Source organism: Lytechinus variegatus, chromosome 12, assembly GCF_018143015.1.
Source record: "Lytechinus variegatus isolate NC3 chromosome 12, Lvar_3.0, whole genome shotgun sequence".
In the NCBI taxonomy this organism is placed as follows: Eukaryota; Metazoa; Echinodermata; class Echinoidea; order Temnopleuroida; family Toxopneustidae; genus Lytechinus; species Lytechinus variegatus.
In genome coordinates this window covers 9,148,938-9,163,064 of record NC_054751.1, presented here as the reverse complement: position 1 = coordinate 9,163,064, position 14,127 = coordinate 9,148,938, and the positions used below count along the sequence as shown (strand labels likewise).

The window sequence follows — 14,127 nt, the reverse complement described above, 5'->3', positions numbered from 1 at the left end:
GATTGGATATCATTTTTTCCCGAAATTTTGTGTTTTTTGTAACATGCGTTTGTCCGTCTGGCAAATACATGTAAATTGTAAGTAACAGATCGCGAGAGAAAGTGTCAATGATGCGAATGAAAATGTCTATCCCCGAGATTATTCTTCACTCAAAGATGAAGCCCTATATCGGGCGCCACGAGCGCAGCATTATCATTCTGCCTTGGTCATGTACGTTTTCACTGAAATGTATAGGTCAGACAAATTTGTATTTAATGTAAACTAACTTTTACACTTTCTGGTAGATTCAGAGGCATATTATCCAGGGCGCCCCAACTAAGTTTCGCCGAAGCAATCATTCCAACGAATTATCAAGGAGCAAAATTGTATATTCTCAATCACCAGTCGACCCCACTCCTCGTTTGCTGTGTATAGGCAGCTATATGTCAGCGTAAGGAGCGAAGATTTTATGTGACGGGGGGGGGTGGGGGTTGGGGGGAGAATAAAAATATTTTCGTGCTGGGGAAAAACGTCCCGAGGACACATTGTGTATTGTTAAAAGTAGAAATTGTGCTCTCAAAATACGACTTTTGGCCATGATTTTTTGAAAAAGTCCTTGCCGTGGGAGGGGGAATCCCCCTCCCACACCCTCCCCCAGCTCGGTCGCTTCGCTCCCTCGCCGCTGGCGCCCCCCCCTATTTCAAAATCCTGGATCCGCCCCTGCTAAATAATTCAATATTTTAAAATAAATCTATAGGACTCTCGAATCAAGAATTCTACCCTCAGCCGAGTAAGACTTTTATTTTTAAATCAAAGTTATCCAGAGTGTACACTTCTGTGCCTAGTAATGACCTATTAGGTCCTAAAACCATATAACATCTATCTGATTATGGCAAGAGGTTATACATGTACAGTGCGTAACAAAACATGCAAAAGGTGACAATCTAGGCGAAAAAACACACTTTATTTGTACGTACTGTATATCGGTTAAAGTACAATGTACGTTGCCGATATTGGCGTACACCTCCGACTTGCATGGGCCCACTTATTACATTGTGACGCATCGAAAACATATCCGTCGCCAAAATATTATCAGCGAGAGGGATTTCGAATTCGCGCGGGTACCGATCCCACGATAAGCCACTGCTCAACTAGAAATAGCCCCTCATTCACCGTATAATGAGATTATTGGCTTTTTGTTAGCCGTAGAAACGCAATCCCGCCCATTAATCAAGCCGGTTTCCGTCCTCACCAGTGGATTTAGCCCATGTTTAACGGGTGTTTCGATGGTTGATGACATCCGATATAGCCGCCCAATCTATCGCCTTAATTAGCCAGAGCGCTTCGTTTATTGATAATAATGATTGGCGTTGCAAGGAGGAAGAAGAGGGGAGTGGGATGTCTCGCAAAATTGGAGGATCACCGACGGATAGATTTTATAAGGAAAGGTGGAGAAAGATGGAACGATGTTTTTAAAGACGTAGAAAATAAAACCTGATGACATTGGTGCGCAAATAAAGTAGAACTAAAGTTGAAGCATTAATCTTTCTGCGAAAATCAGTCAGCGACTCTGGGCTCTTTCCTAGCAAAATGTGCTGTGGTTGTAAATGCCTACTTTGATGCAATGATTCTCTTTACCGAGTTGTTTATACCATTTACCATTTCTTTCAAGTTTCAAGACATTTAAGGGATAAAATGCCATGTAATCATTAACGTGTAAGGTCGTTTAATTTGTACATCAATCCAAGAAAGTCATTTCACCTTCTTCTTTCGATGACTATAATCTAAAATGCAAGTGTTTACTAAAAATGTAAATTGGACTGTGTCTACGGGGAATTATCTACAAGCAAAAGACAATAAACGAACATTGCTGTAATTAAGAGTAAAATGTTGTTATTATCTCTGCTCAAATCGTTTGAGTGGTTTGGCCGTTTTAGTTAATACTGCCTCCACAGTTGTTCTTTTTTAAAGACAGAAATTAACTTTCTTTACACACCCCACGCGCCATTCGAAGGAGTTTCTTTACCAACATGTTTAAATACTGATATGTGATATTCAGGCTATAATTTTCCTCGTAGATTGTAAGTAGATGGAAGATGAGTTTTATCAGTCTGTCACGCGAGTTTGGAGACTCATTGTGGGTTAGATCAGGACAATCTCTTTGATTAACACCATGATCGAATTTCAGGAGCTGGGATGAGAACCCAGGAAAAAAAGAAGGTTTGATCAAGACGAAGTGATGCCATATTAATCTTCCAAATACCCATCCAATCCAATTTGATGATTTATAAACAAAAGGAGTGACATTTCCGCGCCAGCGTAATTGAGTTAAGCATATCAAATCCGCGCGTCATTTATCAAATCAATTACAATTGGTATGCTATAAAAGTTATGCGGGAGATAGCATGGAAGAGATAAATGTACCATCGCTTCTAGTTCTCTCAATAAACGTTTTTCATCTTTTCTAAACATGCCAAACAATTGAAGAAATAGTCTTCTGAAGAGGGGTGGGGTCGAGTGGGCTATGGCCATCCTCACGCTAACCGGTATAGCAAATGCAATGAGTATGATACGGCAAGCGAAACATTTCACATCAAGTAGCCACACAAAAGGTTACATTATTAATAATATAAAGAAAGATCTATTACGAAAACAAACACATGCGAAATAAGAACGGTGAAGGGATTGAATCAAATTGAACGTTTTCTTTCAAAATCTAAATTCAAGGAAGACTGGTGAGACTTATATAATTATCTTAATTATTCATTTATACATCGACTTGCGTAATGTGTGTAGATAAGTTCGAATCAATAATTTTTAATACTTGATTGAATGTATCTTATAATTTTCGCCAGGTTCTCGAGACGGAACAAGGTTAAATGTTGCGAGTGATGCATCGTTTATTCGCAAATGATCTCAGACGACACGCACAGGATCATATAGTGATGGATGCTGCAAAGGTGATACATATAAGAATTGCATGTCTATAACTTCAGGACTCAAACTTTCCTGCTTCAAAATGGCAATGTAATTAATGGCAATAATAAAGAAAAGCCACATATTGATTCCAGATGCAGATAAGTATCAGGGGTTTGAGCACCTCCCTTTCTTGTGGCGCTTTTCCAAACCAGAAGGACCAGCTGCTGATGAAAAATCAAAATGGCGCCACTACAACGACGCCGTGGCGCCATTTTCAAAAGTTTTAATTCTTTATAATATACATACTCTATGATGTGTATTGTGTTTTTTATTATGATAGAGTGATCATCAGATATTCTTTTAATACCTTCATGTAAGAAAAACAACTTTAGAGTGTCTTTAGGCGTTTGTATAACGAGATTGGTCCCAAGGTGTATCTGGCTTCATTAAAACCATGACAACTCAATATAAAAAAATGGGCGGCATTAATTACGCCTATACACTTAAAACAATACGTTACTGATAGCTTAATCGTCGTACTGGCTTTTCAATTTATCTCTATTCGACAATATTTGGCTTTACAACCAAATATTTCATTCTTTGTCTATCATGTCTATATTGTATTGTCACATCAGTACTGTTTTTTTTATGATGAACTGCAAAAGATGCACCTTTATCATGTTTGTATAAACTGTAACCCAACTCATATATTTATCATAATTTTTCAATGGCGGTTACTAATTTCATATATATTCCTCTTCCTTGCTTCATATCAATGGAAATGAAAACGATTTGGTTTCCTACACAACAAGAAGACATCCGCGATACGAAGATGAGAGATCAGGCAATAAGATGCCTGTTTCTCCCTCTTCGACCACCTGCCCTTACGATGTCAGATCATCTCCTGACAATGAATGAAGTCGAGTTAAAACAACAGGCGGACAATATCATTTAATATATCATCGCACACCTCTGTAATCCCGCGGACAATTTAATCATGTTAATTTGCGAAAGTGCATTTTTATTTTCTCGCACGCGACACGAGGGGTGGTTTTTTTTTTCGCTTTCTTTTCCAGCGCGCGCTATCACTTGACTTCTTTTTCTAGCTCTTCCTCCGTTTCTGGTCAAATGCGTGTTCTTGTGTAGACAGGTGGGGATGAATAAGAAATGGGAGGGGAAATTGAAAGATGGAGGAATAGATTATGAGAAAGAAAGAAAGTGCGTTTAGGAGGGTGATGAGCAAGCTTAGAGACCTGCAGATAGATAGTTCCGTTTTTAATGAGGAGCCTTTTGGATTTGTACCCACAAATGCTACTACACCTTCCCCTCCCTCCGCATACCCTCCTCTCCCCTCCCCCTCTCTCTCCCTCTGCATCCGATCCCTTGCTCCCTCTCTTACTATCAATCGTATCATCTTTCTCCTTCTATCTCCTATCTCTGTGCACCAGACGAATGTAGGAAGGAGACGAGGGATGGCATCTCGAACGGTTGCTTTTGCGTCAAGGCTCGGGCAACGATCGGGGGTTGGTTTCCTTCTCCATCAAGAAGCTCCCGGATAACAGAGCTACAAATTGGAAGGCGGGTCGGGTTCTTGATTGAATTTAAGAGCTATTTGTCTTTGATCCTCTTGTCAATCAATCTTGTCTAATTTTCGATTGTATGTATTATCCGCCTTCGTATCGCCTTCTCACCTGTTCTTCGTGCGCCATATTTCATTATAATACCTTATGATGTCGTAGAATTTTTAAAGATTGTGGAAGCGGAAGATTTAGTCAGTAAATGTCCTATATCAAGTACGTTCTATTCCCCTTAAGAATTATTACTTTTACAAGTTTTATAGGTTTTTCTGGGGATGTTAAAATAAAAGGCCAGATGTCATACATGAGGAATTATACTGCTTCACATCCTTTGGGTGTGACAGATGAAGCCAGAATGGTATCTTTTGAAATTCAAAAAATTAAATGTATTCATCAATCTAGGATTTATCAATTCGTTTACAGTCATGATAGCCGCATGTAGCTGGTCCTGTATAATATTACAATTAATGCAATACTGGTGCCGTATATTTATCCAACATGTATACTCTAAATGCTACTTTCTCAGAAAAAATGGTTTAAAATCAAAACGTGTTTGAAAACTGCCATTCCCTTACATTTCACACGGACCGGTGGTAAGTTCATTTTGATTCAGCCCCTTTTTTTCCTGCGAATGTATAATGCTTTAATTTTAAATATATATAGATTATTTTAAACCATGATGTTTCGTATGAAGAAATACACTTGCAATATTTCTTCAATTTTTATCTTTTAAAGACCATCATTTTTTATGAGCTTCTTTTGTTTGCTCTTATAATCTTGTTTTCTCACAATAATTCTACATCGTTTCTAAAAGCACGACTTCATGAAAGGGAAAAAAGAAGACAAGTAAATTGAAGATTGGAGGATGAAACATTGGTAAACAGACATTTAGAGAGTATATACTCGTCATCAGTCAGTTGTGGTCTTTGGTGAAAATTGCAGGCCATCTTTACTGCTAAAGAAGGCTAACGAGAGAGCCGCTCGCCCCTCTCTATCACTGTCAAGGCAGAAAACCCGCTAAGGTATCCTCCAGGGAGCCAACAGAGCCGCGAACAATGAAAGACTATTTTCACGCTCGGCGATTCCATTAAATACAACGCCAGCCGTAGCTGGAGGACATAATTTAACAAAATCGATGAGTATTTTACCAAGTCGACAATTCATTTAGTTGAGGTTTTTCTTTCTTCTTCCCTCTCTTCCATGCCTATTTTCTCTTCCGTCTAAGTTTACAGAGTTTTTTTTTTGCTCCTCTTCTTCTTCTTCGAAGGGTGTTATTTGAAGAGTCACACCTTTGTATTATTCCTGTTTTAAGTCCAATTACAAACGCTTCTTTGCATCATTAATTTCTGGAAATCAATACATGAGAGTGTTGTGTCAGATTTTCGCATCAAACCACTTGTTTAATAGTTTAATGCCAATTAATCTACAGGACATACAGAGTTAATCATGAAATGCACTTTTGAGCAATGAAAAATATTCTGATCATATAAATTTGTGAAGAAAGATCAAATCTTTGGATAATTTTTTTTTAATAATACATATGCTTTCTAAATTATTTCACTTTAATATTCATTTCAAATGATTGAAATTAACATTCCGGCCTTGTTTTGAGGCGTGCCAAACGGGTCCTAGGCGGTTTTAAACCATGGTTATAGTGTTTTTAATCAACATAAAACAAATGTATATGAAGCGAACCTTAATTGGAATCATACACGTTCTTTGTTCGCGTCCAATTAGGGGACGAGGTCTTTATTTCAGCGCGAAAGTGCTGATAAAGCACACATGTCATCGATACTCAAAATACCTAACAAGCTTACAAATTAAATACGTCGCGATTAATCAAAGGAAAGTGTCCACACACACACCACACACACAACCCTCCCTCACACATAAACACATACAGATCTTATACGGACTATACTGTCAGCAAGGCACTTGTCTTCACTCACCATGCTCATGCTGGGCTCATTTCAAATCTTTAGTAAAACAAATGAATTATAGATTGCATAATAGCAAACACAATAAATAAGCTAAAATATTCATATGTGAAGGAATGTCAGGATATGACTATTTGCCATTATTTGCAATCTCATGTCACCTTCCTTCATTCAAAAAAAAACGAATAAAATCGCATATAAGATCGAGTAATTCACAAAATATCAACTTTACTGGAGTTCAAATTTGCGCCAAAGTATTTGTGGGCAATATATCAATTTTTAAATTGATATACTAAAAAAGAAAACGCTTAAAAATATTTTTGTTTTCTTTTTGATTCAGTGCACAGTACAGAGAGACAAAAGAGGTAGGTATCTTAAAGTAAACATACCATCTGGTATATACATGTACCATACTATTCTTGAAATGAATAAAGCAGTACAAAGTATTCGATTTACCCAAAGCTTACCGACTAAACATGCTAAAGTTACCAAAGAACTTTACAAGTTTGAAACATGTGAAAGCTAAATTAAGTAAAGGTCTATTAAATATTTTCTTTAAAATGAACACCATTTTTATATAAACGTGCTAGCAAATTAAGTTTAGAATTGTATTGTAGTCACAAGGACTTGTGATTTGTCTCACTTTAGCTTAGTCATGTTAGTATTTTTCCTTATTCACACACATAGGGATGTTTGATAAAAAAAGTGTAATGAATATCTAAATAAATCACTGACTCTAAGAAGACTACAAAGTTCGATAAAAGTGCAGAAATAAAGTGAACGATGAATAGGAAATAAAAATACAAAATGCTTATCAAAATAACGAGTTATGTCATTGGCTAACATGGAATGTCACGTGACATGCGCGATGAGCCGCCGTGGCGCCACGCAAGAATTCGCAGTCCTTCCGCCTGTGGGACAAGTGAAATGATGACGGCTTAAAGTAGAGTTCTTGAAATAATGCTATCAAGCGGATATTCAGAAAGTAATGAAAACTTCCTACTACAATGATTCTTTCTATGAAAAGAAAGGACAGTATCATGCTTCAGCTTAAAAATTATTGTTAATTAAAAAAACCGCCGACAATAAAAGATAAGAAAGTTTCTCAGTTTTGTTTTAATTCCTAAGGTTACATGTGCAAACAGGGCGGTATATGTGAGAGTAGATGAGGACACACACTAACTATTACGTTTGTATTTTGGAAAATTGAAAACATTCATATATCATTTTGAAATACGAATCATTTCAATTATTTCTCGTATAATGCAAACCATGGCATGGCAATCATTGCAATCTATTGTTGGCCTAGTTGTACATTTTTGAGGGGGAAGTTGTAAGTTGATAAAATGAATTACAAAACAATTACGGATTACGATGTCATTTGATGACAATATTGTCTCTCTTCTTTGCACACTATCTGTGTTGCATTATGTTAAACTGTTTTGTGAAATTTGTCACATATTGAACATTACATAACTTCCTTATTAAATAAACTATTTGTGTGTATTGACTCCTATTATCATTATTTTTTTTAATTGACTCCTATTTTACTGTCTAATTATTAAAACCTATGTGAGATTCGGGTTCAACTTGGCAATAGTAAGAAGGGGAGAATTACAAAGTTGTTTTTTATATATTTTTTATCACTTATCCGATGTTTGGATTAACCGTCTTTCTCTGTTTGAAAGGAACCGGGTAGTTAGTTCTTTAACATACAATGATATAGATGGAACCATTTGAAGCAATCTATTCCAACCATCTCCTTAATTATTGAAGATAAACAATCGCAGATATTGTATACAGTGACTATCATAATTAATAATTGTTCTTCCCGTCTTAAGGGTAATAAAATGAGATAAGTGCGACCAAAAATTACTTTATATAAACAGTTGCTGTTAGGTCAAAGTTCTCTTATGTTTGATCATTGAAGAAACGCGACTTTGCTAAATGCCATGCTAACATCTCGAAATCTGTATAATGATCAATGCTAACTGCTTTAAGATAAAGTAATTATATTTAATAGATGGGTAAACATAAAGATTGCTTAGGGTTTCATTGTTATTTTATTCATTCAGAGGCGTCCGTTAAGGTTTTGTAAAACACTTCACCATTTTTATGGGATTGTTTTAGTGTTTACACCAATAAAGCTGGCTTGCGCTTTCTAAAAGGGATAACAGTTATTAATTTCAGAGCATTGTGTTGCGGCAGGCAGTCTGGCGATGCTAATTATGTTAATTTTATCAAACAGTATTCTTTATATTATGCATTTCATTATCGAAGTTGGGTCAGTCATGTAATAATTAATCATCACCTTTTGTACGAAATAATAACTGGGGAGGAAAAGGCACATTTTTGTTGATGCTGGTAGACTTTGCATTAGCCTAAGCACGTTCCATATACAACTATGCGATTTTACAATCCACCATTTAAAGTTAAAATATCTATCACCAATACATTTTTTTATCAGTGTACCGTACAAAGCATCTAAAAATGGTTAAATGGAAATTCACCACCAAAATTATAAAAATAAGCGGGAATATGCATATTTGCTCGAAAATTAAAAAGCATGAAAAAAAGCAGCATTACTGTATTACCGCTGCAAATACTACTATTAATACTATACATCAAAATTTTCCAGTGCATTTTGCCTTATATATGACTTGTGACCAGAAATTACCAAATATGCCTAAACTTTTGTGAGAGTGAGAGAGCTTATTCAAAGTTGTTTGGCAACCATAATTACTGATCAAAAGTCTCATACTAAATTAGTTTGAAAGATGAATTTTGAGGATAAATTAAACTATTTTTAACAGAATTATATAGGGAAAATATAAAAAGAAAATGACTGGAGAATATCTGTCATGGTTATAATCATGAAAATAACATACTTTGATAACAATTACAAATAATGTTATAATAATGAAAACAATAGTAATAAAATGAAAAACAAAAATAATTATTATTAGAATGATAATAAGTATAACAATTGTAATGTTAGAATGATTATGATATGGTAATCCAGTACATTTTTGTATTGTATGGTGGTAAAGTACGTCAGATCGTCAAGATATTTTCTAAATGCATTTCCTGAAGATCATTTACATAAATTGATGCATTCTTAATTTGTTTCATTAGATAAGAACATTTTATAAAGTTTGAATTCGCACGCTTAATGAAATGATTGAAACAAACTATTGCTGAACTTCTCAGTCGACATGTATAACATAAAGAGAGCTCGTCGGTAGATCAAGAACAGTTGTGTAATTAATTTGTTGTTGAAACTATACATATTATATATTCTTGATTTCCGATGTCATAAAAATTCTTCTTGAATTTCATTAATAAAAAACAAGGCTCACCATTTGATATTTGAAGTCAGCGTCAGATCTTTATTACTCGTCCAATCAGAATATTGTTCATCATCAACATGTACATACTGTACTTTAAATTCAATTCTTTCGTCTATCTTAAAAATATATTCACACAGTACCAACTGCGAAGCCTTAATACCTAAAACTACCTAGTACCTCACTAAATTTTTAGACTAATTAGCAAACTTTCAAGTCTTGTATTTAATCATGTTCATACAGGTTATCTTTGTTTAGAATGGTGAGCATGATTAATGAAATTGAATTTTCTCATAAAGAACAGTCATCGTGGTTGTTGGAGATATAATTTTGTCCTAGAGTTCTATGTGGTCATACTCATGGTGGTAATCGTAATGTATGTTGGTAAAAATATATATATATATAATCTGCCAGGGGCAATTATTATCCAATTGAGCAAATTTATTACCCAATTATTAGTGTTTATTACCCCATTTGGACAGATTTTAACCAATAGTTGTGTGGACAGTATGTTGCCCAGTAATGGTTAAAAATTTGACATTTTTTTGCCCATCCTTTTTAAGAGTGTGTCTTGAAAATATATGTCTCAAATTTAGATATCAGTAATAAACGTTGAGTATAGAAACAAAATGAAATAAAAAGAAACACGGTGAGTTATTAGTAGCACGGGCTTCATCGAAAATTATTGGAAAATTATTCTCCCGTTAAACAAGTTTTTGCAAAATAGAACAATGAATCTTTAAGCTATAGTCGATAGAAAAATATAGAGAATTTGTGTTAACACGATTCAAGAGGCATTGTTGCATTTACATTTATACATTTGTTGTGAGAAGACATGAAAAAAAATTATATAAACGTTCAAAAATGTATAAAATATTTAGAATTGAAAATTAAGAAAATTTGTGATTATCAAGAAAGGTCCATTTTATCTCTCTTTAACACTATCAAACCAAAGCATTCGATATTCAAATCGTTTTTGTTACAAAAACTCATTGAGATATACGAAATGGGGAATGGAAAGTAAAATGGATGATTATTTTCCGATCCTCATGTTATAATTCAATTAATTTTCAAAATGTCATACTAATGATTTATTAACGGATTAAGGAGAGTATTAAGAGGTTAAAAATTAAATCTATATGAAATTGATCAACTTGCTTGCGTAACCTTCACTGGGATGGCGACACGGTAGATTTTAATATATCGGATGCTTTAAGGGCTTTAAGGTACCCAAAATGCAATTTTCAATCAGTATGTATTTCCACAAGACAGCACAAACTAGATTCCGCGTCCCCGTCCAGTCCCCCCTTGCTATAATTCTTTCTGAAAAATTGTTTTCAGGAATTCTTAGCAACATCAAAATGATAATACAAACTTTTAAAACTGTACATACTTTTATTAATTACCTATAATATACTGATTTGTTTTTGAGAAGCATAATGAAACCATATACATGAATAAAATTAGGCATACTGTTTATTACATGATAATTACAGGCTCTAAATTGAGTGAGAACCTTATTTTTTTTGGGGGGGGGTTCAACCACCATGCTCATAAAAGTCCACACCTCGTACATGTTGCACTGTTCTTGGAGAACAATTAATAAATTTGCAAATAATGCTGGATTTCCGCAGAGGTATCCAGGGTAACCGAACGCTTGATATATTTTGCTTCTTTTTATACAAAATTATCTATTCTGAACATATTTATATTTCATTAGATGTGGAGATTTAAAGAAAAAAAAAACACGTAACTATCTAATGGAATCTGATCAGTTCACCCTTATTTCTGAAAACCTAGTAATCATATGATTTCATATAAAGGCTTTAAAACGTTAATCATACAGCCTCATATTATCAGAATTTCTTAAAATTATTTTTCTTTCCCTTAAATTCATTAAATCAGGAATTAAGTACGATATTCTTACCTGGAGGGCATGACAAATGATTGTCTCTCCAAACGGGAGAATGAAGTAGATTTGCTGGCCAATAGAGAGCCGCCGCTGCCGCTGCTGCTGCCTGTCCAGCCGATCCAAAGTCAGCGAGAGGCTTTCCCATCCGGTGAAAATAGAGCCCCGCCGGTCCAGCGTAACCGGCAAATCTGTTGAGGAGTCCATGGTTGGCGAGTGCCGCCGTCGCTACGGCAGCCGCCTGTTGCCCGTCTGGTCGGGATAGAATGTCATTGATGCCATGAGGGGTGGAGCCGGGTGCCGCCGAACAAGACGCCGCTAGGCTGGCTGGTATGGCCACCGGTTTGAAGGTACCGTTCTGCATGGATACAGGCACGAATGCCGGATGGGGGTAAGTAAGAGTCGGTGCTTTTTCCGTCATGCTATGTAATGCGGCAAGTTGAGGGGAACCAAACACTAAGGAGGATGGTCGAGCAGCCTCAACTAAATTGTGAAGAGAAATCATTGATTCCGACAGTTTTTCCATCTTCAAAAATAAAGAAGATCACCTTGGCGATAAAACGTAGGGAGAAAAGACAATTTTTCAAAGATCCGACTAAATTCACGTCCTTAGGGTTGGGCAAGTGTTACTTGTTGACGGTGCTTAAAAATCTCCCAAAATGACAAATAGATTCATGAAACTATACAGAAAAGTTTCACTGGAGATGAGCTCTTTCAGTGGATCATCAAGAACTGACGAAACTTGAATCAATTTTTTCTTAAAAGTAGAAAAATCCACCAAAAACACTCTTAAAACATCATCTGCAAAGTCGAAGAAGTCATTGTCGGATGTAACGCACTTCGGACAGTAAACGGAAAACCAGTGGTGGGAACAACTGTCAATGGACATCAATAAGTGTTGGCTATTATACCTTCCCTGGAGCAAAAAGCAAGCAGCTTAACAACATCGACAAATTTTTCGTCAAGATATTCACAAATAGCCCATTATGCCTGACGAATAAATATTACGCACCGTGTCAAGTTTGTCCGCATGCTCCAATTGAGTTTGAGGGGTATCGCTGAAGTTGTGTGATGATGAGCGTGGTAGAAGTTCGCATTGGTGGGTGTGTGTTCGGTATGTGTGTGTGTTTTGTGTGTGAGCACGCTCAAGCTGGTTTTCTGAGCATGCGCTCTAGCGAATTAATGAGAGATTTGCCAGGTTTTAGTTTTTGACAATGGAGAAAGCAATAAGGGATTCGATATAAAAAAAAATACCTTGTATACACTTTTAAAATTCATATAATTTCTGTCCTTGGTCAACTGATCAAACCTTTCCACATTCATGGCATTAGTGTTATATATTCTTTTTGCTTTAATCTTTCATTTTTATTTATATTTGCATGCAGGTGTGTGTAAGTTCTGAACTTTCTTTCGGGTATTACAGATTTATAGTGTTTTGGCGCATGTTCCTTGGTTGTGATCAAAGGAAACAACAAATTTTTATCTTTTGTTGTTTTTTATAATAAAAATATTATTCCATTCCCTTACATGTTCTTCCCCTCCCCCCCCTTCTCTCTCTCTCTCTCTCCCTTTATCTCATTATTATCTGTCTGGATTTGGTTATCGTTCTCTTGCCCCCCCCCCTCACTTTTTGTTTCTATATTATAAACTTCTATATTTTTTCTCTTTCACGATGTCCATCGCTATTTCTACCGTATATCTATCTCTCTTTATAATTCATATAATTATCTCCCTTACTCTCTATCTGCTTCTATTTCTTTACCTGTGTATCTCTGACTCTATCTCCCCTCAGCTCCCCCCTCCCCCCCCCCCTCTCTCTCTCTCTCTCTCTACATATTTATTCACATACATCTGTGTCTGTCTCTGTAGTGTGTCTCTTCTTCTAGCTCTGATCTCTTTTGTCTATCATCTCTCTCTCCCACTCTCTCCCTCTCTGTCATTATATTAAACACATACACACACCCACACACACTTTTTCTCTCTCGCTCTCCCCATGTCTGTTTCTCTCTTTCCCTTTCTCATTCTCTCTCGTAGAACTATGACCATCAAAATGCTCTTCGTGCTCATTGGGCAATCGTTTCACGACGTCACCAAACTGTTGGTCCGCATAATCATAATTCTATTGGATAGCTTATCCACTGGTGGACGTTTCATTCATCTCTCTGTTAAATGACGGGCGCGGGATCTCTGTAAATCAGCAAATTTGTCACATCTCATTAAAATCAACAAATGCCCCATTCTTTACATGATAACTTAAACGAAACTGTAGCCGCGTCCGCGTTGAGGGAGCGGGGGGTGCAACAGACTTGAAAATGGAATGAACGTTAGCTTTAAGATTCAATCAAACTGAAAAGTTATTTAAAAAAAAAAGCAAAAATAAAAAGCATGTATCTGGGAATTTCAGTAAAATCAAACTTACGAATGTGAAAGTTAAAAATAAAAATAAAAAAAAGTCAAAA

General features: G+C 36.0%; 1 protein-coding gene across 1 annotated transcript in view; it reads right to left on the bottom strand.

Annotated features, from left to right (window-relative positions):
- LOC121425731 (homeobox protein Nkx-6.2-like) overlaps positions 1-12,721 on the bottom strand; it is a 33,824-nt gene extending 21,103 nt beyond the window's left edge. Inside the window, exon 1 of the mRNA XM_041621905.1 lies at positions 11,687-12,721. Within this exon, the coding sequence (XP_041477839.1) occupies positions 11,687-12,194 (508 nt within the window). The 5' untranslated portion in view covers positions 12,195-12,721. The remainder of the gene's footprint in view (positions 1-11,686) is intronic.
- Between the last annotated feature and the right edge of the window lie 1,406 nt (positions 12,722-14,127).